Source organism: Sceloporus occidentalis, unplaced genomic scaffold, assembly GCF_023333645.1.
Source record: "Sceloporus occidentalis isolate IW3139 unplaced genomic scaffold, rSceOcc1.0.p SCAF_89, whole genome shotgun sequence".
Lineage (NCBI taxonomy): Eukaryota > Metazoa > Chordata > Lepidosauria > Squamata > Phrynosomatidae > Sceloporus > Sceloporus occidentalis.
Genome location: NW_028317069.1, coordinates 2,569,540 through 2,596,769, shown reverse-complemented (window position 1 = coordinate 2,596,769; position 27,230 = coordinate 2,569,540). Strand labels below are relative to the sequence as shown.

The 27,230-nt window shown below is 41.3% G+C and overlaps 1 protein-coding gene across 1 annotated transcript; it reads left to right on the top strand.

The window, feature by feature from the left end:
- Positions 1-26,474, top strand: LOC149284702 (zinc finger protein DPF3-like). Its single transcript, XM_089496321.1, has 12 exons — positions 1-122; positions 2,061-2,221; positions 2,639-2,746; positions 9,142-9,263; positions 9,888-9,974; positions 10,192-10,258; positions 12,787-12,933; positions 14,811-14,939; positions 23,574-23,686; positions 23,882-23,963; positions 24,351-24,404; positions 26,440-26,474. Exons 1-12 carry the CDS (start codon positions 1-3, stop codon positions 26,472-26,474), a joined length of 1,227 nt encoding a protein of 408 aa, XP_089352447.1.
- Positions 26,475-27,230: the final 756 nt, after the last annotated feature.

Sequence of the window (27,230 nt, the reverse complement as noted above, 5' to 3'; positions counted from 1 at the left end):
ATGATGCCCAAAACAGGCATCACCTTGCTAAGTGTGTCTGAAGAACACAGCCCTGGGATCCCATGGGTCTTATTTCTTTTGGTGTTCTCCACTGCCTTTAACCGTGAGGTAGGGATGGATCGGTAAAGAAATAACATAAGCCACCATATTGGCAAGAGTCATTGCTTCCTTACTCAGGACGTTGTTTAATCGGTTCAAAGTCTCATTTAATCTTAACTCATGTTAATCTTTGTGTTTTTTATTATTACTTATTGATTTAAATCAGCCTCCATTGTTCGCTTCAGCCCGATGAAGCTTATGAGTTTGAGATATGAAGTCATATGTAGGCGCTCAGCTGCTGGCGGTGCCCTGGGTTAGGCCTAGAGCAGCGCCGAAGATGAGCCACTGGTCTAGAAAACAAAAAGCTCTCTAGTGAGAAAAAAATATATATAAACTTTTAATAAATTGGCCGTGGGATCCTGATGAAGCCCTCGTTGATTCTACTTTGGTAACAGTTTTTGTCTCATGTCTAGATAGTCTTCTTCTAGCATATTATGTTACTTGTGTGTCCACCTAGCGATAAGCAGAAAAACCTTGTCCACAGTTGAGAACGCAGTTGGCTCGATCTCTCCCCTGTTCTTCCTCATCTGCACGGTGTTGTCTTGAATGGTTTAAGATGCTGCTACATATTATCAAAGTGAAGACAGAGCATCGCGTACAGCTTTATATGTACCCCGGGATCTAAGGACCACACTCAAGTTCCTCAGATGCCTCTTCTATAACAGTGCGTGGATGTTTTCTGTACAATACTGTTGTCGGCTCTCTAGACAAAGCAGAAGTCGGTGTCAGAGACCATTTTGGATTTCTTTTCATAATCCTTGCCATGTCGGATGCCTGGAATATCGCAGAGGAAGTAATTATCCCTCGGACAGCAGGGTCCCTTCTGCGAATCGTTTGCTGTCGGCAGGCGGATAGTGGAAATTTATGAGCCAAATTATCTTTCCAATAAAGCCTGCAGTCAGAACCAGGGAACGTGTGACAGCTCAGATCTAAAAAGGTGTTCTATATCCTTCTCTCTGACGGGATCGCTCACTATTATTGTCAGATTAACCCCTCTACTGCTGCTTAGGCAAAGTGTTGTAGTCCGGGGCGGGGGGGGGGCATTAGTGTGTTCATGCAGGTGAGATCTGCCTAAACGTAGTACTTCACCTTGGATGAACGGCACTGCTCTGTCCAGCGCATAGATCGCTATATGTACATCTGTTACCAATCTGTCGGAACACGTGCAGATCAATGTGTGACAAATAATACATTCTACCCCTGTCATTGTCATGTAAAGCTCTGATTCCCACAAACATTGGTTCTACGGCTATTGCTAAACTATTGTCCGAGGACAATGGGAGGCGGAACACTGTTCGAGACCTTCGTATATATATTAAAGATGACATTAATGGACTGATAAATTTTATATTGCTACAAGGAAATAAAGTGATGATACATCTCAATTTTATTATCTTGACGGCTTCCATTGAACAGATGCTACTGAATTTAGAATTCCTTTTCTGTAAATCACTAGACAAAAAATCCATCCCCCGTGTCTTTTCCCCTTGTTCCCATGCGTTCTCTTGACATGAGCACAGGTGGAACCCTCTTTGAAGGAGGTGGGTCTGTCTAAGACATGAGGAACTTGTTGATCCACCTGGTCTCGCACAACATTTAGAAATTCTAGCTGGCAGTGACACCCCCCCCATGTGCTGCTGTGATTTTAAACATAACACGGATTTAAAGCAGTATTTACATCATGGCTGGATCCTTTCTGTGCAATTTTTATTGTTCTTGTTACCCTTAAGGTAAGTATGGATGAATATTGATTGAGTTGCCTGAAAGAAATGTCTTGGGTTGCTTTTAACACTTTACTACCTGGCTAGGCTTGCCGCCCTTCCCCAGGTTGAATGCTTACTCCATGTAGTAAAAGCTGCCCTGTTGTAATGTTTGTCTGCTACCGTATCCGCTCTCCCTGTATTGTATCCCGTTTTGATGGTTCCGACGAGCTCACTCGTTTTGTCGTTCCTTTCCATCAGACTTGGGGATCAGTTCTACAAAGAAGCGATCGAGCATTGCCGCAGTTACAACGCCAGGCTGTGTGCCGAGCGCAGCGTCCGTCTCCCGTTCCTGGACTCCCAGACTGGCGTGGCTCAGAATAACTGTTACATATGGATGGAGAAACGGCACAGAGGGCCAGGTAGAGTACTGGTCAGTCAATGCCAAAACACATGAAATCTAAATATTCTGCCGTATTTTGAGAAGGGATATTTTGGGGTGTATTCACTAAAGGGAGAAGTGTGTTGTCAACTCTTTGACTTCACAATTTATTAAGAAGGGCCAACTCCAGTCAGTTTCTGCTGCAGGGAGAGCTTGGCTGGCCCTGTATAATTCATAATCAAGTAGATTTCTTTGGCTGCGGAGGCTACGTTTTCATAATCTAGAGACTTATTTTAATAAGATTGGAAAACTGTATCCATATAATAATGTAATTGTTTTCACTTGATCATATCTCAGGTTGTCCACAATCATATCTGAAAGCCAGCCGAGAACTAAACTTCCTTGCGCAATGTTTTAATGACGTTTCATGTATATATAAATAGTTATTATTGTGCAGGAATGGCTCCGGGGCAGTTGTATACCTACCCAGCTCGGTGCTGGAGAAAAAAGAGGCGCTTACATCATCCAGATGACCCCAGGTTAAGACTTCTTGAAATCAAATCAGGTCAGTGGAATTTAATACGAACCAGTTTGCAAACCGTTCGTTTGTTGTACAGGGATGTTTGTCTTCCGAAAATTCCATTCACGTCTTTCGTAGAAATGTTTTACCTCTCAGATCTTACTTTTGTCAGCTGTTTGCAAAGCGAATACATGGAAGAGTTAACATCCGGGAAATATCTTTATTAGTAATGAAAGTCTATTTTTCCTCCTTTACGGCATAAGTTGAACGAAATTCATACGAAATGACTGTTTACATATCCTTTTGGTGTATATGAAAGATATGAACGGGCGATTCAACCTTTTGTGCGGACGCCGAAAGCTTGGGTAGGAAGCGCTGGGCGATTCCTTAGGGGCTGCTGCGTGCCAGTGGCGGTTTCCATGGCAACCCTCGGCTTAGTGTCCTGGGGAGCACAAAAGTCTGCTCGTTCCAAAAACTTGCTGTCGGTGACATCTGCTGCGCTGCCTCATGCATACAGATAGACCTCCGCTAAATGTGGCTTTATTACGCTATGGACATGATATAAATCTCAATAAAATGGTGCAAAACTGTTATCCACAAACCTGTGTTTTCTTCCGGCGCAAGATTCGATATCACTAATAAAAATCACAAATCTATGGTCACAACATGCCACAAAGGATTGTGTCCCCAGTCTGGGATCATATGCATTGTCATGGTTACAAAAAGAGCACCCTGCCCTTGTGAGTTTACAATCTAGTATCGGGTTCAATGGGATTGAGACAGAAGGTTGACTGCTTGAGCAAGAAGGTAGGGGAGCCCACCACTGGCCAGTTGCTACAACAATATAGCGAGTATTCTAACAATAGCGCTGTTACTCGTCATTATATTATCTTGTCTCGCTGCTTGGAACCCAAAATTCCAAATGTCCCAGCATGAATTAGTGATTGGAAGCAAAAATTCTAACAAAAGAAACCCGGTTTGGGGCAAAACGACACTTAATGGAAACGGACAATTACTATTGCAGACCCAAATTACTAATGTTATGTATGAAAGCGAACTCTTTGTGAATACAATCATAAGTGTACATTTTATTTCTTTTGTGGACTTTCGATAGACCACCAGGGCATTTTCAAGGGTGATTATTATGACAAATACTCGAATCGAAGTACGTCCTTTTTTGTTCAGTGATATATCGAGCAGAACAGAGTGAAGTTAAACACTTTGCTTCAAACAAAAGATCCCTGCTCGAGATGCAGCAGAAACAAAGGAAGCTTCCATATTGGAAATCAATGCGTAGAAGAAACTTAACATAATGAAAAGTGATGAGTAATGATTTCTTTATTTTCCTATATTTGCGCCCAAAAGCTCTTTACTAACCAGTAGACCAGAAGATAGGTTTTTCACGCAGGGTTTAGATATACCAGTTCCAGCTGGCGGCATAAATATGGCGTGACCCTGGAGAAAGGATTAATAACCAGCGCCGCTGATATAATCTCGCGTTCTCTCCTTGAACCCCTTTCTGCAAAAATCTTACCAAACTCTCTACTCCCCAGTTGAATTGCTATAAGCAAAAGCTCATCGTTATTGTTTCCAATATCCAAAGAGCAATAAAATAAAATACTGATTCTTAAGGAACTACTTGATCGGCAGAACGCTGATCGACCTGCACCCTCTGCTTTGTATCTGATCTGCTGCAGAGTAATAGATCGTTTTTGTTAATTAAAGTAATTATATGGTATATTTTATCCCTTTTTTATATCTTTCTGAGTAGCTCATGTGCTCTCCCTCTCCCCCTTTCTCCTTCTCTCTACCTCTCTCTCTACCTCAGGGTCATGATAATAGATAAAGACCATGCACACCCCTTAATGTACGGGAAAACATTTTATTCAAGGTACATGGAGATGTTTCCACTCCTCAGGGTCCTGGCGTATTTAAGTGGCTCTGTCACCAAATATACATTTTACATTAATCAGTTTAGCCCCCATTGTAGATGCCACGATGTACGCCAGCATGGAATTAGATAAAGAAACGCCCAAAAGAAAATAATTTTCACCACAATTAACTTTAATGTAAAAGATATGAGAATGTATGGTTAGTTTTTCTTCTTCTATGATTAGACAGGGCTATTTTTGATGCCAGATCCACCTTCGGGGAGAAACTGATGATTAGTGTCCAAGAAGGCTTAAACGTGTTTCCACAGTAAGGCAACTATGTCTGACCACCCGTTGGTGTTGGTGATCCTTCAAACCTTGTGGTTATGAAGTTGAAATAACCCTTCGTTTAGCTCCTAAAAAAAAACTTTTTTCATGAAAATCTTCCCTTTTAAATTAAAACCAAAATCAAATAGAGAGAGAGAGGAAGAAAATATGATTTCTACATCAAAGAGACTTGGAGAAAGTCTACCTTTTTGTGAAGGGCTTCCACCGTCGGTCAGATCGGCGGGATAAAAGCTAATCATTCATAAGGACATTTGTTCTGCGAGGTGGGTTACGGATAAAACGGCTTAGCTTGAGAAAAATCAAATCTACCAACTTTGAAATTGTTCTTAGATGTCGCTGCTTCTCTGCTCTTTTCTCCTTGCCTTGTGTGGACTTTCATCTTCATCCGGACGAGAAGGATTGATGGGACGGTTTTATGACATGTCACACTCCGGTGACCGCTTGAAGAATCTTTTGCACGTCAGGACGATTTTCATCACCGATCTTTTATGCCATATAAATTCAGCTTGGAGTCCATTTCGGTTTCTTCCGCCTCTGAACTGATCATTTGAAACATTTTGGGTAATTTGGTGAGGTTTTTAGAAGATCGGGTGTGATCAGCTTCCAAGGCGATCTGTGTGGAAAAAAAGGGGGGACCCGAATGAAGTCATCAGGACATAATTAACATAAGTACGTATTTTCCTAATTACATAACTAGTAAATGGGTCATGAAGCAACCTAAAAGCATCGGTCTTGCCCCTCTTATCAGAGGATATGTCATATCGCCCTGGGTGGTATTTATCAGCACTTCATATATTCTTAATGTTATAATTACCAATATGTATTCATTATAGCGCAAGCATACTATATGTTTCACTATAACGACACTTCCAATGCATGTTACCGGCAGAACTTTAAAAACATTCAACAATTTCTTTCTCTCCTTTAAACAAAATATGTTAATTCCCCCAAATTATTCGATCTGTTCTTCTAGACCTGACCCGACGCTCCACGGCAAGGCGCACGTGCATAATGATCTGTCCTTTTAAATGCCCGAGCCGTATTGATAAGCGCTGTGTGCTAGTTTATCACGAGGAGGTGAAAGGCTACAGGACAACTCAATGTATAAATCCAGCGGCTAGGTGTGAATAAAACAAATCTGAGTACCACAGAGCGTCCTCGAGCCTGTGCGCTCGTAGCGGCCGCTTTTATAAATCGTCCTGACAGCCGGCGCTGCTTGGAGATTGGAAGCCTCCCAGGGCAGATGAGGCGAGAGACCCTGTATCGATCACTCTGCTCAGTATACATCAGCAGCGATCAATCCCGCAGTCTGCCCAGCACCTTCTCTGTCTGCCTGGTATCGACAGAACAAAGAGAATCCAAACTAACCTTTATTTTATTTTTTTTCCCTTCTCTCGTTTTTTCCATCGTGTAACGTTCACCGGCTTCATAATGGCTCTGTAAAAAAAAAAAAAACAAATAAAAAAACCCCGAGGAATCATATTGACCTAACCGCATGGCAGAGAAGGTTCCAGGGATCTTGTTCAAGACCTCGTCTGTCCTTAAACCACCCTCGCTGTTCTATATTGTTACGAGTAGGGAAAAGGATTTGAGGATCACACGTTAGTGGGGCCAAGCCCTATTATAGCTTCGGAACTCATCTTGAAGAAGACATTAGCAGGTCTGTGGAGACCTCGGGAGAAAATCCTACTTAGGCTACATTTTAGGACAGCGGTAAAGTGGACACGAGTCTGCATTATACCCATGATTACGTGTATGGATAGCTAGAATACCTAGGATGTCCACAATGAACCACATTTGCGTGCTACGTGTATGAAGAATACTTCATTATTCATTGTAGCACTAAAGCCTTAAACCTAGGGGCCAACAAAACTAATGAGAATAACAGATTTGGATATTTTGTTGCTGTTTTGGAATGATTTCGAGGCCCATTGCTAGCTTCTATTCCTGAAACCGATCCTTCAGACTGCCAAGACGTACTAACAGCTGTTTTTAACCGTTTCGTTCTGCACATTTTAGACGGGCAGATGGCAGCGATGATTACACGGAAGGTAGCTGAACGAGCGTGGACTTCACAGGTTGAAGAGCAGAGACTACACCGAGCCCTTTCTTACAGCTAGATTTTTATCTAACGTTTGTAATTAATATTTAATAAAATAAAATCACCGCAATGGGTTACTTATTTTGTTGGTCGCGCTTACAGCCAAGTCTATGGTAACACAACTGGAAACTACTCTTGGAAGACCCAACTACCTTCTCCACAACCTATTACAACTGTTTGTGAGAATACGATATAATATTTTCAGGGGTTTTTTTTTTCTTTTTCTTTCCCCTTTGTAATGTTACTAGTGGGATCTAGAATATGGGAGCGACATTAGCCACTAGGATTTGTAACCGAACCCTCTTATTCTCGCTAAGACAAGACGTCAGAACCCATCCATAGCGGAAACAAGAACTACATTTTTCATGTTCTATGTCTTGTTATACGTAAAATTCTAAACTGTACAAAAAGCATATGTTTCTGGGCAACAGAGGGCGTTTTGCTGTAACTTTGTTGACTTGATTTATAGCTATTTTCATAACTGAAAGTTAGAATACATTTTATTTAATATAGAAACACAATTTGAGTTGTGTATGTATATCTAATTGTGATTTCTGTGGTGCACTCGCAACCACCAAATATTCTGATCTCCTCAAAACGAAGGACAACCGTTGGACTGGCTGTCCTAAAGAGAAACTTGGGATGTATGTAAAATTATTTTTGTTACAAGATAACGATGCTGTCTTGATTGTTTATCCCAGTCGGTGCCCGTGGATGAGTCAGGATCTTCATCGCTATCGCAGAACATTTGGTAACCTTTCCCTGTGCCAGCAGATACAACGTTGTGCTAAGGATTCTAAATTCATCTGCTGTGTTTTATTCCGCAGAGCAGAGAAACATTTTCTAGGCAGCTTTTTGCATGATACAGCAGCCGAAAAACCAAACTACACCTTCCCCAGATGGCAAATGCGACCCTGGAATGCCATCCAGTGCCCCTGTGGAGGGCAGCACGCTGACTTTGTAGGCGACCTTGCGCGCACCTTAACTTTTAATTTCCTTGTGTCGAGCCTAGAGGCTCTGCTGATCCATCTGCATTTTCATCTGTCGCCATTATTCTTTCAGCCTGGCCTTCCTAGCGCTCCTCCGCGTGGTGCTTATAATTCATTAGCTGTGCTGGAAGCTTTGTGGCCGACGGCTGCAAACCTCTGTCGCCCTGCATAAGGAATAACGTGTATTAAAACAAATTTTCTATCGGGTTTAATACGTGCGGTTTCTTTCCAGATGCCCTTTTGCCCCTTGTTTTTTTGTCTTTTTTTTTTTTTTGGATTCAGCCGTTGACTGTGCGCGCTTGTAGACGGTTCTTCAATTATAGGGTGGAAAAGATTATAGGACTTTCACAGCTGGGGGAAATAACACTGGGACGTCTCAGCAGGTCTCCGCTTCACATTTATCTAAAATTCGTTTTCAAAGAAGAGAAAGACAGCAGGAGGGAGTTGAGGCTGGCCCATCAGGTGTTCCAACTGTACAGCAAATGTTACGCGTCCTTTCAAAGCGTCGTTGACTTAAAGGGACTCTCCTATGACCCAGGCAGTCCTTTAAATAAAGAATGCATCCTAAAGAATGTTAGATTAAAATGCATCCTTTGAACCTGGAGAAAATGAATTGCATACCTTTTAGAAGAAGCTGCAGCTTCAGAGTGCCCACCGCCTCCTCATGAGCAAGCAATTTCACTGCATTGATTGGCTGCTTGAAACAACCAGTGAGTGGCAGGAAATCATTCCCATTTAAGTCAATTGCATTGCAGTATGTAACCCCCCATGCTACCCTTCTTAGGGTAAGATGAGCAGTTGCCTATACCCCCAACCTCATCCTCTTCTGGGGCCGGTTCCGGCCCCTTCTAGCTCCTCCCAGTTGTATTTTTCAAGGTAACGTCTTTATAAGTTGAGCAGATAATACCTTTCAAGGGTGCAATGCACTTGTTTTGGTTAATTTGTGGGTCTGTGCTATGTATTTACGCATGTTTATAAAAATAATTGCGTATATTGAGATTTTCTGTAAACAATATTGATGTTTATATTGCTGGGGATTACTGTAATCCTCCTTAAAAATAAAGTGAATGGTTAGTGAAATAGACAGAACTGACGGAATCTTAACCAGATTTTTTTTTCCTCATTCTATAGATGTTGACTTTCCTCTACGGAAAGATGTTCTGTCAGAGGGAACTACACTGGAAGCTCTGCTTAGAGGGGAGTCAATTGACCGGAAGGATGCCAGGGATGAGGACAGTCTACAAGAAATTCAGGTACTTTGGACAAGGTTGCACGGTAATCAATAGAATGTCAAGAAATAGCTGGTGTTGTTACCACAGCCTCAGCATGAATACCCGAAACATACCCCAGAACCACGTGGGGTAGCATGCTCTTAGTTGCTTTTCAAAAACAGTCTTCACTCAACTTTCAATGGGTGAGGAGACTAAAGGAATCTCTCTTTGATTTAACTATGCATTATATAGGTCTAGCCAAACTCTTCATGGAGCAGAACCTCTCTTGGGTTGGACCCTCATAATGAATAGTGAAGTCAAGGAGCTGGAACTTCTCCCTTTAAAGAATAGATGCTATAGTGTGATGCCTACTCAAAGTGGCACCCTTCAAGGTGCCTTCTAAGACGTATATTACCCAAGCCTCTGTTTCTGAACATCACCGGCCTAGGGCCCGCAAATCTTTAACAAACTCACACGATAATTGAATCAGCTCTGGCAACATTTCTCAAGTAGACCTTAAGGCCTTCCAAGTGTAAGCACATTTAATGTTATAACTCTTGTATATTGTATATACACGCGCACACACACCCTCTCTCTCTTACATTTGTGAATTCTTTCATTACATGGGTGACTCTGTGTTGCAACTTGTGTCGTTTCTAACTCTAGAGAGTATTGGAAAATGATGAGAATGCAGATGATGATGATGACATGGAAGAAGAAGTTCCAAAGAGAAAGAACCGAAGCAGGGGACGGGTGAGCAAATATCTAAGCGTTATTATGGAAATACCAGCATGTTCTTGTGTACCTGTATGTACCAACAAATTATTTGTAAATGTTTGTGTTGTTCAGAGCAGTAACCCTTGTTTCTAAAAAGCAATGCGTCATCTGGCACTGGGAGCTTTGTAAAGAGACAGGGATATATCTCTGCTTAATCATAAGCTGACCTGGGGCAATTTCTTCTCAATTCCAGGCACGTGGTGGTAGGAGAAGGAACGACACCTCATATGACGACCATGATAAACCCTACGTGTGTGACAGTAAGTAACCCCTACCTTAGTCTCATAGGCTTCTCCATCTAGCTCAGCCTGGTCCGGCTCCATAACAGTCTTACTGTATCCTCGTTCTGTATAGTAAGCTGTGCTGCCTTTTTTTCCAAATGCATGTTAACAATATATAACTTTGGTCTCTGCATATAATGCTAGTTTTGCCCAGCAGAATGTCCAGATCCTAATCCAGCTATTGCAGTTGATTCTGGCTTCCTTTTTGGTTCTCTTATGTTAACTTTTATTTACGTACCTTGGCTCTTTTTGCTTATTTCTCCTTCAGACTCTTCGACATCTCTGTCCTTCTGCATACTATATCTATTATCCTACCATCTACCCAGCAGACATACATCTCTGACTTATCACACTCGTCTTTCCCAGTCTTCATATTTGCAGTCTCCCTGGCTTGTCAGCTTCTCCTTTAGACCGTAAATATTAGTTTTGTTGCGCTTTCCTCCAATTCGCTCCCCCTTCATGGCTCTTGGCAGTCCTAATTTGTGGCTTGCGTGCTTTCCCCTGAAATTCTCCATCACTACCCCAGGAGTTTCATTTTATCAGAAGGTGAACTGTCTGAGGCTACATAAATAATATTGGCCGTATTATGCAATATCAAAGTAGACTTTGATACCTTAAATTAGGAATCTGAATTCTAAACAGATTATGTATGCCAAGTAACACAAAGTGGGTTACTGTCTGCCATTACGCCCAAGGCCAGCAAGCCAAGGTTAACCACCTCTATCTGTTCACTTAAAGTAAAGTGACACAGGAGTCAGATGTTCATGGCATCTACTGTAGTCTGTAGATTCAGGTGCAGGAAATGGAAGATCTAACTAACTTTTTTCTCAGTAGTGAGAATCATGGGCTGGTTGAAGAGATCCTCGTATCTTCCTAGACTATCCCAGATAGTTGTTGAATCAACAGAGTTGTTGCATAGACCTCCATTGTAGCTTCCATTTGGCCGCCACTCAACGATCTGAAATGTCGGGAGGTACGCTGCTGCAGTGGGGTACCCCTTAAGTAGAGGTGCTAGAGATGAATATAGTAAGGGAATTTAAACATGCATGGGATAGCCATGTGGCTTCTGAATCTAAGACAAGTATAAGTTATGAAGGCAAAATAGCTTAACCCAAAGCTTGCTAGGCCTTCTGGCAATTCCAATACCACTGCTTTCTGGACACTTGCTGACTATAGCAGTCAGAATGCAAGCGATACGGTATCGAGTATACACCCTCTTCTGTTTCCTAAAACGTCCTACCTTCTCCATTCCACTGAATGCATTGTTAGGCAGCGAGGTTCACCCTTCTTTCTTTCTCTCTCTTTCTCTCTCTGTTGCAGATAGTTACAAACAAAAGCATAACTCAAAAACGGCCGACAAAGGTACTTCAATGTTACCACCTTTCCGCTTCTTTCAGGCCTTCCTCTCACAGATTGTAACCTCTGTATACAGCTGAATTGTGAGGATATTACAGCCTGCGGTTGTAACATTTAACAATTGCCGGACCGGCGGTCGGTATTTTGTTGGAGACGTTTATGCCGTACGCTGGATACAGAACGTCGGGTGTTTCGCGAATTACTTACGATACAAATTCTACATCCGCATTTCTAATTCCATTATATTACGTCTGTGATTGCTACCGCATATCGTATGTGTGAATGAACGTACCGATTGGCCAAAAAAACAAAACGTAATTGAGTTACGAAATGTGTGTGTCTTGGTTGTAAGAATATTGCACAATGGCCAAAACTCTTGTCAAATACATGAAAAGTCCCACTGAAAATATCAATTTTGGTTGAATTTGCTTTTTCTAGCTCACTAAGTTACAATTATATGGAATTAAACAATGCAGTGCCTGGTCTGGACGTCACATTACGGGGTCTACTTACAAAGGTTTAAGTTCCATTGAGATGATGGTCATGTCTGGTTTCTCAAGCCGGCACGCCTATATTGAACCTGACCACGGGTGAAGTAGACTTGACTGCCAGCTTAAGCAGAGCATAGCAACTCAACCCATTCTCAGAAATTTGCCTTGAGTAAGGTTGGCAGTTGACTGGAAAATGGGCACCAACTCGATAAAGCCAACTCAACTCTCCAGGAAGAGTTTTGTTGATCCTAGAACTCTATTCTAGTCAATAAGACTGACCGTTTCCATGATCTCAACGATCAACTTGACTCGACTCAACAAGCTTTTTTGATAGAGAAGTTATGGCTTTGAAATGATTTGGAGCCCAGTCGGTTGAGCTGCCACTAAAATTTGACTGAGATATCGAACCTTAGTGATGAGAGCTTCGTATTCATGTTCACGTTTAGAACTGATGGGTCATGCAGATATATTTATGATGGAAGACGTCGGGGTCAGGTGGGTTTAAAAACATCGTTCTGGCCTAAAAAGATAATCTAGGAACAATCAAGTGGCAGACCGGAGTAAACAGGTGGTAGCTGTTGCATCAGAATGTGCTATTCGATTCTCTCAACGAGCAAAATCTCTAAGACAATTTATATCTATAAAAACATTACCTTCTAGTTTGTGGCAAACGTTACAAGAACCGGCCGGGACTCAGCTACCACTACGCCCATACCCATCTAGCTGATGAAGAAGGGACAGACAGTAGAGATCAAGACACACGATCCCCGTGCTCTCCCTCCATTCTCAGAAACGAAAACCAGAAATGTAAGTTAACTTCCGCTACGGTACGTCTTAATTGTCTGTTCTGTTGTAAATTGATTCTAATTCACTTTTTCTGGCTTAAATTCATTTCCCTCGATCTGGATTATTCCCGCTGCTGCCTGCGTGCGGTGTGTTTTATGTCTGAGACCCCAGAGGTTCCCAGTCATCGACATTATACCCCAGTTGTTAAAGGAGGGATCCTTCTGCACAAGTCTTTCCGATGAAACCTTTCTTTTAGCCTCCTGTGCAACATGTTATACTCATTTGACTTTACAGAGAGAGTGGTGCATAAATGTAAAAGCCTCCCAGCAGAGGTGGTAGAGGCTAATACCGTGAGGCAATTTAAACATGCATGGGATAGACATATGGCTCCTGAATCTAAGACAAGACCAACGACTGATTAAGGTTTGAGTCTTTATATCAGGAAAACGGGCCGACCGGGTCTGATCTGCCGGTATATTGTGTCTTTCTGCGTTTTAGCATCAGCCTCAGAACTGCTGCGCGTAATGGCTTAGGCAGACAAACTAATGACAGGTGGCATGAACCGCGGGTGCCGGTTGTCACGGCAACCTCCTGACTAGTGGAGGCTGGGGGCCTATCACGTGGAGAGAAAAAAAAAAAAACACAAAACCAGCATGTGTCTTCCTAGGCATAAATTGGACACCGTGCAACCCATAGGAAGCCTGGTGTGAAATGCATAATACATCGAGACATGTCCTACGGCTTGTTCCTTCATCTCGCTAATTCTACCTTCCAAAGTAAGCACTTAATGCTCTAAATGTAGAAACAAAACAAACACGGGCCAGAAATCCCCACGCGCGTCTTTATGCTTCACGCCTTGGAACTTTTAATATGTTTGGCACTTTTTTTTTTTTTTTTTTTTTTTTTTTTAAACAAGGGTAATTTCCCACGCTGATTTACTTCGAAGGCCCAACATGGTGCTTCCTTCAAAGCATTTCCGAAATTACCTTTAAACGCAAGAGCAGAATCTTAAAGTGCAGACCACGAGAACTCACAAAGACATCATCTTCCAGCAAACCCAACGCACCAAAACTATATTCTGACCCAAGTTAGATGACAGACTGTACCTACTTAAGTCGGGACGTCCAACAGCTCACAAAGTGGGTAGATCGTTGCCTGCGATGTACCTGCCTACGACCATACTTCTAGTTGTTGTTTCAGGTTCATCAAACGTCGGTAACTTCCAGCTATATACATGCAGTCGTAACACTTTCCAATTTAGAATGTTCCTTCTTGCGGTCTATGGTCAGAATTCTACTAACACGCATCATAAATACTGTGAATATAACTATGGATTATGTAAATGTTTCCTTTTGTATCCTATTTTGCCTATTTTTATCCTGATATGAAAGAGCGTTCACGTGTCTTCTGGATTAAATGTTCTATTTTTACACGTGCAGCACTTTCGATTAGTTTAAAAGTCTTTTAAAGGGACCCTCCAGCTCTTTAATGCATATGATGGCTGCATGGACTCTTTCTGTTTTTGTTCCGTTCCTTTTGAAAATGTGTAGTGGGATTCTGCAGATCACAAGAGCCCCCCGCAGGAATTTGTGTTGCTCCTCGACGCACCGCTTGAGGCCAGCGTGCGTATTTATTACCAGCCTCGCATTAGTCTACGGGGTAAACTCAAAAGAAAGCAGACTGGCTAAGGAAATGAACGAAAAATTCTAAATAGAATATGAAAAAAAAAAAAAGCGCAAAATGTTACTGTGTATATTGAAGGTTTATAATAATACATAAAATTTCAAGAATCAAAAAATGTACTAAAAAAATAAAAATAAAAAAATCTCTAATCACCTATTCTCCTTCCACCCGACTCAATCATACGGTACTCAGAATCTGACATCTTCTTCACCCAGCTCGCAAAGGATCCGATGGTGCTATACTTTCCAACGACTACTGCGACTTCTGCCTGGGGGACTCAACCATGAATAAGAAGACGGGACATCAAGAGGAGCTCGTATCCTGCGCAGACTGCGGACGCTCTGGTAGGTCGCACCTTTCTGCTCTCTCGGTTTTGAAGCTTGGAACCCGTTGCATGATATTTAGGTGTAAGTAGGAGTTTGCGTGTTGCTCTGAGCTGGATAACACTGAACTCTGAACACTGTTTGGTGTTGGAGGTATCCCTTTGAGTAACTCATATTGGGAACAAAATAGATTTGCGTTGCCGTTGTAGGTTTCGATAGGGCTGGATATACTGGTGGCCACAAGCTATGGAGATCTAAGATGTCCCACCTGTGATAGTTCCATGGATTGTAGGTCCAGAGAACTTGGTGTTGCGGTCATGTAAATCCACTTATCTTATTTGAAATGGTGCTTTATGCATTTTAGCCAAGGTGTTTTGACTACAAATGTGAAATCCAGCCCTGGATATGGCTTATTGCACTAAACTGAGAGGGTTTTAGGATACAGCATGCGTATTATAGGCCTATAGAGAACACTCGTTTGTAGCTATCCTTAGAAAACCTAAATAAAAGAGGAAAAACCATTTCATCAAAGGTAAGTCTCCAAAAAATGGACTATCTGGCTTTGTTTTTGTGAATGACATTATAAACGTCTTGTTCTGTAGGCTTGGCTTGCCTTTACGAATGTTTAAACCCCTTTTTTGACTCGTTGAACTACATGTACGTTTGAATTATCAGTGTTGTGAGATGTTTAAATGTGAATATTTTATAGTTGCGTTCCCTGCAGCCATAAATTATACAGGATGCTGTGTTTTTCTGATTAAATGCATGATTTTAGGATTTTTTTTTGTTTTTAACAAGACACTGAAAACGTAGTGCTGACCATTCAGTTCGCCTCATCGTTGAATTCGATTGTTGGTTAACACAACGGTGTGTAAAATCACATGGAGCAGATTTTTATTTGCCACCGTAACCAAATAATTTTACAAGCCCTCCATATATTTATTTTTCTACCGACTGCATTTTTATATCTAGCAGAACGTTCTACATTAAAATACATAAACATCAGCACGACGCCAAACCTAACAATAAAGCATTGACCAGTTTTTTGCCCAAAGTATTGTTGGGGGGCAGAGAGACCTACAGAAAGCTATACATTTAAATAATGTATGGCATTGTGATTGTAAGATGAGCTTCAATGTGACCCTCTAACATGAACATTAGGCCGGCCCTATGGGTGACCGATACGGCTGCCTAGGGGAATACGTTGATAGTTCACCTATAGCATCTACAGTCCTTTAACAAGCACGTGCATGCAGGACGGGGTTTGGAAGACTTGCTTACCCATCTTTTCTCATCTGAACCAGTAACGGTTTGCTTTCATGAATAGGTATCATGGAAAGAATATTGACCTATTGTTTCACCCGATTCTAGAACGTTAAAGCTGCATTCTAAGTTCTAGGTTTAGCTCAAGCAATAAGGCGTTTGAGGGATCTGTCTTTGTTGAGTATGAAACGTAAGCAAAAAAGCAATAACCCCTTTGCTGCCTTGTTTCTGAACATACATTTTATTTTGGATTTTCGAAATGAATGCCCGTTTTTTGTATATTTTTATTTATTCTTTCCTGTTGTGGTCATGTGGTTGTGCTAGCTTGTTGCATTGAAACTGAATGTCTGTTGCTTAACCCTTGTGCTGATATATTCATCATACATGTCAGCTCATTTGGGAAGAGAAAGCAGAAAGGAGGAGATGCACAACGCAGAGGACTTATTCGGTTCCACGTCGGAAAGCGACACATCCACGTTTCATGGCTTTGACGAGGATGACTGGGAGGAACCTTCCTCTGTCCGAGCCACAATCTCCCCAACTGCAGAGGACCAGGGGGACTCCTGAAGGAAATTATTTGGATCAACCACATCTCCTTCCAGTTATAATCCATACCTTCATTTTTCTTTTTCTTTTTTTTAATTTTAATTAAATTTTTTTTTATTTTTTTTTTTGTTTTAAGACATTTTTTTTTTATTTTTGTAATCTGCATTTTCAAAGCACAACCGCATCAGACATATCTGAAAATTCAGAATGTTCTATGAGCTGTTTTGAACCAAAACTTTGCGGATTTAAACTTTTTTGGGGCAAAGCGCCTGTCTCCAGTATTAACCAGCAAATCTAAGGCTGGACCTAAAACCAGTTTGGACTTTTATATTTAAAACCTAGTAGTGTTAACACGTTATTTTAATACAGAAGGTAGGAAATACACTGAAAGTCCGCTTTTTGTTGTGGCTACGACCCAGGGTACCTCAGAAAGAAGACTTTTGTAAATGATGGCTTCTGCATTAAAGCAAGTAGGCCTTCTTCAGTCTTACTTCAACACTGATATACACGGAGCAAACTTCTCCCCGTTTCTGCCACCTGATCTCCTGCATGAGGTCAGAAGATGTCTAGCTGTAGAACAAGTCACTCACAAGCTAATACATTTCAAAGAAAAAAAGAGCACATGAAATAAAATACCTCAACTTGATTTTTTTCCTCCGCCATTGTTTTATACATGCTATTTATTTTTCTGTGGCTCGGAAGACATACCCCATAGTCTAAAAGACTCTTTTGTCTCCTTGTTTAATATCCAACCTACTAGAAGATACCAAAGCAGGAACCATTCATGGTCCACGGGGCGGTGGAAATAACTCCAAACTCTCTTCTGTCCTGCTGAGCTGAAATCAGACTGAACTACAGCAGGATTGTTAAGGTATGCAACCAACTCGGTAACATTATAGACCACCTCTTATCTCAATTAGTACTATATATATATATATAGGGCTTTTTTTTGTGTAGACGTGTTACTTGAAGGACAAAACATGTCACTAGTTAGTTATATGATTTAAGAACAGCCTATGGGTTTTTTTGGATATATTCTGCACTACAATCTTTCCTATCTAATAAATAATTACCATCATGTATCAGACCTTCTGGCCACACGCTACACTCTACTTGTATCTGGCAGACGACGAGTTTATATCTTGGTCTATTTTTTTTTGCCTTTGGCTGGACGGGTTAGAGCTGTTTGTCTCCTGGTGGTGGAGTGGTCCTTGCCCATGCTCACTCACTATTTTGGGGTTGACCCCATCCTTGTTTCAACCACATTCTGCTTTTTCTAAACAGAAAGAGAGTCGCATCTTCATTTAAAGTATAATTTAGCTAGACCTTATTTGGATCTGGACCTAATCTTCCCTACACCACCACCTCTGTTTGCACAACCTGCCTCAAGTACACCCTGCAAGTGATTGTTCTTGATGGCTATATGTTGGATATCGTATTATTACCCTTTTATTTAAAAAATACAATAAATTTGATGGGATTCTTGGATCTGTGTGCTACACACACTTTCTGTGTTTGCTCTTGCGCACTATGGAGAGCACCATGTTAAGTCGGCAGCATACACGTGTGTTGTATTAGGCGTCCTCATAAGATGAATGTTGGTTTACACATTATTAGCATATATGTCTGGCCAGCTGCATTTTGATTGGATGTAGTTAAATATGTTTGATTCATTTACAACCAATATATTCGGTCAGTGGCGTATTCCATCCTAGGCCAGCAGGTCCATAACGGGGAGCTTGATTGCCCTCCATGTAGTGCCCCTGCTCTATGGGCCGGGTAAAAGGGAGGTCACTGATCTCCCCAACCTGCCCATTAACAGCACGGAGGACCATGCCTCGTCGGAAAAGCCACCATAGTTCATTTCCTTCTGGCGTCACACATCCTTAAGAGGCAGAGCGCGGGGATATGACATCATATCTCAACGCTTAGCAGTAAGGAGTGCGGAGCGGAGGGGGCAGCTGGTTTTATTGCCCTGGGTTAGGCCTAGGGCAGCGCCAAAGGTAAATACGCCACTGATATTTCGGCCCGAAATTAACAAATAATTAAGAAAATGACGTGTACCAAATAAGACATCACCTGCGCTTTTTTTCTTTAGTAGCCTAAATGGTAACCTTTTTTTTTTTTCTTTCTTCCTTCCCTTACAGTCCACCATGCCCTTCGATGATCGTCTGCTTCCCTCAAGACATGGAAATTCTTTTGGCAACTAAAAAAGAAACTTGTCTACCTACAGATGCCCTACCCTGAGGACCCTAACCTTTGCTTGTGCAATACAAAAAAAAAAGTAGCTTTTCTGAAGATTTTTTTACGATTATTTTTTATATATTTTTCTTCCTTTTCTTTTTTTAGTTTAGATCCTGTGTTTTACGCCCGACTGAATTCATGCACGTTTAGAAAAGAGAAAAGGAAAAAAAAAAATGAAGACCTCTTATTTATTTCATTATTTAAACAAAGAATAGGGAAGTCCCAGTGCGAACTTTGCACAATTTTTTTTGTGTGTTTTCATGCATTGTTTCTGGAAGTGGAAGACAAAGTGAAAGCACTAATGTGAAATGAGGACTTGTTTTTTTTTTATGGAAATAAACATTTTTGTGATCTGTAAACCTGTAACATAAGCTATTTAATTCTGTGTAGTAGGCTTGTTTTTTTTTTTTTTGCAGGTTTTCTAACTAGATTATGATTGTAGAGGACTAACTGATAAGAATCCTGAATGGAAAGGATAGCCGGTCCATATGTGTTGATAAGCTAACTACCAGTCATGATGTGGTCGTCAATGACGTCCTTAACTGCTGGTTCCAACAATCGTTCCGATAAATCTCCAAGGGTTACAGATGTGGTCCTTTTATAGCAGTAATATTAAACAGGATAATGCGATTGAGCATGATGAATAAAGTCAAAAATTAAACTAAACTAAAAAAAACACACCTCCCCTTGCTATCCAGCGAATCATAAAGGGGGTTGACGCTCTCCACCGTTGGGTTGGTAGTGTAGAGGGACAGGAGCTGGATCTGTGGATCTTCAAGAGAGACTTGTGGTCCAAGGTTATGATTTAACATACTTAGTGTAGACCAGGGACCTCCCTGCTTCTCCACAAGATTATCTTGGGTTAGTGAACTTTGCTTTGATCATCCATGGTCAATATTTGGGCTCTTTTTTTCCAAACCTAACACTAAAGATCTGTCTCACGCAGGTCCATGGCCATAGCAATTCACCTTAAAACCTAACTCCTTAAGTTTGGATTTTCCACTAGGTGGTTATTTGCTTGTTTCCAAGTAGATAATAAGGCTTGGACCTGCTAACAGTATTGTATATTAATTTTCAGAGACATTACCAGCACCACCTTTGTGTTCTGACCATTGTTAAATCATCAGCAGAAGACAGGGTTTGTATGCTCCATTGTCAGATAAGAAAGAGAGGTGCTTATAGAAAACTGATTTTAGGTATGTATCTAAACACAACATTATAGATAACGTGGCACAGATGGGAAAATGCTGCTAAATACCGCAAAACGCTAACAATAAGTGCGTGGGTAACATGGTCTTCTTAAGGTAAAGCATAATGCCTAGCAAATGTAAACACAAATAGATTTTCAATGGTGAATGGGTCCCAACTGCTCCACGTAGCTGCCCCTGTTTTTTAGGGCAGTGGGGATCATGGGTGAGTTGGGGAGATCCTCTGATTCCGTCTTACTGTACCAGAGAGCTGCAAGATCATTTGGGGTCTGTGGCTTTACAACACAGATCTTCATTGTTGTTTCCATGCGACCACCCAGCGATGCTAGTGCCACAAGGAGGCTATTCAGCTTAGGCGGGTGGCCACTCCTAGAGGTGCCCATAAACTTTCAGGGCCAGCCCTGTCCCTCTCCACAGGTGAGACACCTGAAATGTCGAGGGCTATGACATAGATATAAGCACACAAACCTACAACAATAACTTTTAATCTATGCATTTAATGGTAAGTTATCTGGCACGGAGTGGGCATTTTATCCCGCACAAAGCGCCACCATTATTTTTTTTTATGATTGTTGCCTGCTGATGAAGGTACTTCTCTGCCGAAACATTGGGGGATCTCATGCAAAAATCTGCTTCCGATCAGCAATGTTACCATTTTGCTCCTCTTATTGTCTTTTTTTTTTTTTTTTTTTTTTGTCATACTTAATAAATATGTTTGATTTGCAAAGTATTTAGCAGCCTTTTGCCTTTTATGCGTACTATTCCTATTATTGTATGCTCTACACATTATTTCTCAAACTGGTACGGCACACTTAGAGTTAACTAATTACGAAAACATGAGTAAGTTATTCATTAGCAGAAAATACTTATAATTACACATAAATAAAATCCTTGTCGTTCAAACATCCATCACAGGTACCAAACGTATAGAGTACCCCAGCAAAGATTTATCCACCGGATTTTGGCACCAAGATCACACCAGCAAACCTCTCAACACATCGGCGCCAGAAGGGGGTCTTTCTGCGGGTCATCTCGTATTATCACTACTTAACGTGGCAGTCTGGCCGTTCCCAGAGAGTTGGGCAGAACCTCTGTATGGCCTTGTGGGGCTAAAGAATAATGTATGTGTTTGGTTAGATTTCCCTGCAAGGTTTAATTAATTCTTTGACATCTAGGACATCAAACATCAGCTGGTTGGCAGGAGAATCAATAAAATCTTTATGCAGATTTGTAACATTTAAAATAGCAGTCAACCCAATAAGTTATGTTCCATAAACAAGTGGTGTTGGTAACCACTTAGAGCCATGTTGCAGTGGAACTTGCAATGGGACAAATTTGACCCCCGTCGACGACAAACACATAACTTCATATTTGAAAATAGTGTTCTTTTCTTTAATGGTGCATTTTTAAAATGATCCTGGGTTCACATGGCAATGCCTTATAGTACATAACACAACAATGGGATACCCATTAATGGACCCAACAGGTATACATAGCAAATTCTGAACCAGTTATACCAGCACCATGAAGAAAATGAGGACTTTTAAAATATATATAATCTACATTACAACTTATTTTTTAAAAAAGTTGTTGTCTGTCATGCTGATCATGTGGAGACATCCCTCTGTATTTTAAATTGCAGCATGGAATCTTAAAAAGAAGAATTTTTCAAATTAATATTATCCGGAACTTAAGAGCCAAACGTATTATGGGAAAGAAATGCCATAAGGCTTAAACCTTTGATGGTACCATATCTCCTGGAGCTTGTGGAGCCCTGAGAAGTGGATTAAATAAACCTATAAAAGTCTAATTCACTACTTTTACCATATGAGTGCCAAAGGCATTGTGTAACACACTTGTCACCCTTATGGCAGGCTACACAGCATAACTTAACTGATTGAAGAATATATTTGAAACCCTAAACATAGACCATGGAAATACACCTGAAGGTACTGGTGAGCTCCATGGTTGCTTTGAAAAGCAACACAAGAATTCTGTTTGACAGTCAAAAGGTGGCCACGTCCACCATGTAGGACCTTATATTGCAAACATTTTGTACCGTAATTAAATAAAGGAAATCAGATAGTAGAACCCAGTTGAGGTTAATGTTTTTATGTCATACATGAGGTTGATTGGTGGGTTGCCTTGATCCTTTCAGGGAGTTGTTGTCAAGCGTATGGAAAGACTTGGGTAACCACAACAAACATTATGGATTTTTCCTAAACAATGCATTTACTAAAGTAATTCTACTGAAGCCTGCGTATTCTTCAGAATGGGCTTCCCAAAGCAGCCGTTCACAGGAGTCTTGCCGAGATCTTATTTTAGAGACCATAGGGGGCTCCCCATTAAACAGAAACAAGGGCCACCATTCTGTTTTAATTATACAATGCCCAGCATACAAGTACAGAGCATTTAACCTTACAGAAGAAATGTAGGGCCGCGTGTTTACAAAGGCGTGAAACTGGATGAGAGATAGATTTAGAGAAGACATGGACTGGCCTTCTGACACATTGGGCATATGCCCGGTGTCCAATAGGGCACCATACTAACAGATACTGCCACTCCAATTATAGATCTGGGTTTGCTAGCTGGATATACCCAGCCACCCAACATGCTGCCACATATATGTCATTGGCTTCTGTTGGTGATATAGAGAGTCTTATCTCGAAATATAAGGTCAGATCAGGCAATGATCTGGAGCCGATATACCCATAATGTATTTTTAATAACCTCAGCAGGAAGCATGACCCAAGCTTCTAAAATTAACAGAATATGTCAGCGGTGATCAAGAAAGTTAACTATACAGGAAAGTATAAGACGTCTAGAATAGGTCACACCTCACGGCACATCCACATAATCTTTCCTACAAGATGACAGGTGCCGGAAAGGTCAACTCTAGAAAAAAAAGGTACATGTTAACGTTCAGAAGATGCGACGGGTATAAACGCATTTACCGGTTCTACGATTATCTCATTATTATCATCTACAACAAATATTTTCACCGTTTCCAATGTGAAAGGTCCATCCTGTCGTACTGGACACCAAAAAAAAAGAGCTTAGTTCTTGTCAGTGTTCTAATGTCTCTTGGAGAAGGAGGTCTAGATTTCTTCCTTCTTATTGATGAATACCATCTGGGTTAACCTTCTTACTGATTAATGCCCAGAGGTTTGAACCCTTCCTGTTTGGCAAAGTATTGTGTATAATATTCCAGCAGCAGGGATCCATTCTGCTCTATAATTATTTTATTGTGTTTTTGTCCAAATTGCGGTGAAATCCCCTGGCAGCAAATGGGTTATTACCTGCTTTCTACGTAGAGTCATACCCTTGTCTTTTTTTTGCACAATAGGTGACCAAGTAGTGCTCTTTTCTGATGTCTTGGGTTCTTCTGTTCTAGGTCACCCAACTTGTCTCCAGTTCACAGTGAATATGATTGAGGCCGTTAAAAACTATCAGTGGCAATGCATTGAGTGCAAGTCCTGCACCGTGTGTGGAACGTCGGAGAATGACGTAAGGACCTTTTGTTTTAAAAAGTCACACCACTGCTAATGATACCATAATAAAGAGAAACTTCCACCGATAAGATCCTCAAATTCATGGATAAGAACAAATGTTGTGGTTTCAGCTCCTTCACTTCCCTACTCATTATAAAGGGCTTGAAGCGATTAAATAAAAATGTATTAAAATATAATAATGTTCTTTTAGGAACAGCTACTGTTCTGTGATGACTGCGATCGTGGATATCACATGTATTGCCTTAGTCCACCAATGGTTGAACCTCCGGAAGGTAAGATACCATCTATAGATGAGTCCAAAATGTCTGAAATGGATGTTTCTTCCTAAATGTTGGAATTGTTTATAGGGATAAAGAACTGCTATAAGGTAACAAGCACCCAAAAACAAGTACTCATGACTCAGCTCATCAAAATGACCCATTCGACTGCCCATTTTTCCTGCTGTAAAGACGCAGAACTTAATCTCTTCTTAGATTCAGGAGCCGTATGCCTATACCATGCATGTTTACATTCCGTCACTGTCTTAGCCTCTACTACTTCTACTGGGAGGCTGTTCCATTTATTTGATGAGACTGCTTTGTTAAAAAAATGGAGGCATAAAAGTATCTAAACTTCCATTGATCAATCCGGTCTAACAGTCTTTTTTTAATCTTTTCTAGGGAGCTGGAGTTGCCAGTTGTGTTCAAACGGATTAAAAGAGAAGGCATCTCTCTCCATCTAGACGGCATGCACTAAGAAGATTAACTTCTGCATCATCTCCTGCTGCACGCACACCAACGAATTCACAACGCTAGGTCTACGCTTTACGAGAGTGGTTAAGTCTTAGTATTATTCTTGCAGATGGTATTTCCAATACAGCTCATGCAGATGCCAGGCTCATGTTCTGATATGCTTCCATGTTGTAGAACTGGTGGGGTTTCCAAAAACAGTATTCATATTTAAAGGTTCCAAGTTTTGGGGTTAATTCACTAAAGGGAGAGTTGTCAGGAGAATTGTGTTTCAGCTTCTTGACTATTCATCATGAAGGGTCATCTCTGCTCGGTTTCTCCAGCAAGAAGACTAAGCTGGTCCTGTATAAGGTATATTTCAATGGCTGACAACATCTCGCTGATTTAACTATACATCATACAGGGCCTTTTGGTCCTTAGACATTTCATTTCAATAAGTGACTAAATTCATATAACGTGCTCTTCTACCTACCCTGCCGAATGTAACAATTAGAAAAGTCATTCCTAATATATCAAATGCACAAAACCTTGTCAGAGATAATTAATCGTATAAAATACTGTCTTGTTCGTAATATTTGCCGAAGGGGGCGGCACAATTGTCATGTGACACTGAAGCAAGCACTTATAGGTTGTTGCCATAGAAAAAAACAAAAAACTGCCGACTTTTCTATGTTCTTTCTAATGGGAAGAATAAAAAGGCTTCTTTGGTTTGCGTCGTAGAGAGTGCAGGTAATGCATTTGTAAACTGCTCTTGCAGATACTCCTGTCGGCCATACTTGGACTCTTTATTGAGCTAATTAACAGGAAGCCACTGGCGTGGTGTAATTAAGTAGCCCTAACCCAGGGCAGCTCCAGCAGCCACCCCTCCGCTCCACCATCCTCGCTGCCGAGCCCTGGTATATGATGTCATATCCCGGCCCTCTGCCTTTTAACGTTTAGACGTGTGGGGCCAGGCAGAAATTAACTATAGCACGGCACAGTCCTCCATAGTGTTAATGGGCTGGCTGGGGACATCGGTGAACTCTCTTTCAACCAGGGAACCCGGCCACCATAAAGAAATATTGGCTTCCTGTTATATGGCAGAGGAGATGCCACCATACCTGGGAAGTCTCCTGGTTTTGCTGTCTCCCCGGCACTCCCCGCTCCTTGGCCAATTTTCCTGGGTGTGGGGCTAGCCCCGCACACAACATCAGAGTGGCTGCCGATGTCAGGTATAGATGCCACCCTTTGGACCGGCTGCCCAAGGTGTGGGCAAGAATAAGCCACCACACTAATGGCAAAATAAGATAACACTGTGTCGTCTCACAGTAAAGTTGTGTCAGTGTTGCGGTTTGTGATGTTTTTTAACACTATAGACATAACATAACAGGACGGTCTGAGACAGTCGGTATTGTAGCGTCAGTATTAAACCTTAGCTCACGTTTGACAGTGTTACTAAAACACACAGTGTCTGTCACATGTCACGGCTTCGTCTTCAGTAAATAAACTCAGATTTCTCATAAATTAACAATTTTGTATTTTCTGATGCTTTCCGTTCATGCTGTGTAAAACATTAAAACGATGCTTATGGCGAGTGAACGGCTGATAAGATATATGCTTCGCTTCAACAACCATACATTGTGTTCCATAATATTGTGCCTTAGCTACTGGGTCTAATAGGTTAGCTACTACTACCACCATTAGTCATACTCACCAAAATCCCTCATTTAATATATATATATATATATATATATATATATATATATATAACATGGATGTTGACGGCACCATTCGGCCCCCATGTAGTCTGCCCGTTTTTCTAAACACTGGCACTCACCTTGGTTGCTGGTTTTTAAGTATAATTCTGCTTAGACCCATACAGACGCTTTTCATTAATTATAGAAGAAGGACCCATGATGTCATAAAGCAGGATGCTGTCATTAGTTAGTACCGAGGATTCCTCAGCCGGCTGCTCGTTAGGGTACATGTGTTTCAAACAACCATTCGAGCGCTAAGGAATTAAAGGCAAAGATCCAACGGCACCAGAACCAACATAATGACAGCAAACCAAAATAAGTCTTTTTTACTAATTAAAATGGAATAAAATGACCCAGATTAGACATTGTTGTAGGAAGGAAATCCTATCTCACTGCACAGACACTACTCCAGGGACATTTAATTCATTTCAAGGTGCGGGGCTGCATCAATTAGGAATGGAACTACTAAACGGCACCTTCCAGGCACTGATTAAATGTCCTGTTTCGTATTGATTTTATTATCCTTAATTATTTATTTGCACCGCATTGGTGGACGCTGTGTGAATGCACCACGGTGGACGCATGAGACGGAGAAGTTAAAGGGAGATAAAGGAACGTGTATTTTACCATTTCCTTTCTGATGCGTAGCTGGCGCCATCTAGAACGATGTCAATCCTCAGCCATGATGAAAGCAGGTGATAATCTATAATAATATTCTCTCACCTCCTAATTTACACAAACATGTAGACACCAGGCTCTCCTCCAACCTTAACCTATTTCATTTTTGTCATCCGACCTGCCCTGTGTGCCACCGGCCAACAGAGCTACAAACTCGCCCATAGGCTGCATCTAGGTAATCGGAGGGGCTGCTGGCCTTAAAGTGCTCGCGGTCCCCAGTCAGGTCCTGGGTTGCACCTTAGTTAAAAATGGACACCTTAAGGGCTTCCATTGGGTATGTAAGGAGCTTACAGACAACTGGGATTTCTCGGACCTCGGCAGCCAGGTCTCTTGCCTATAAACGGGTTCGGGCTATTGATAAATGTCCAATTCAGAAATGACTTATTATGTTAATATG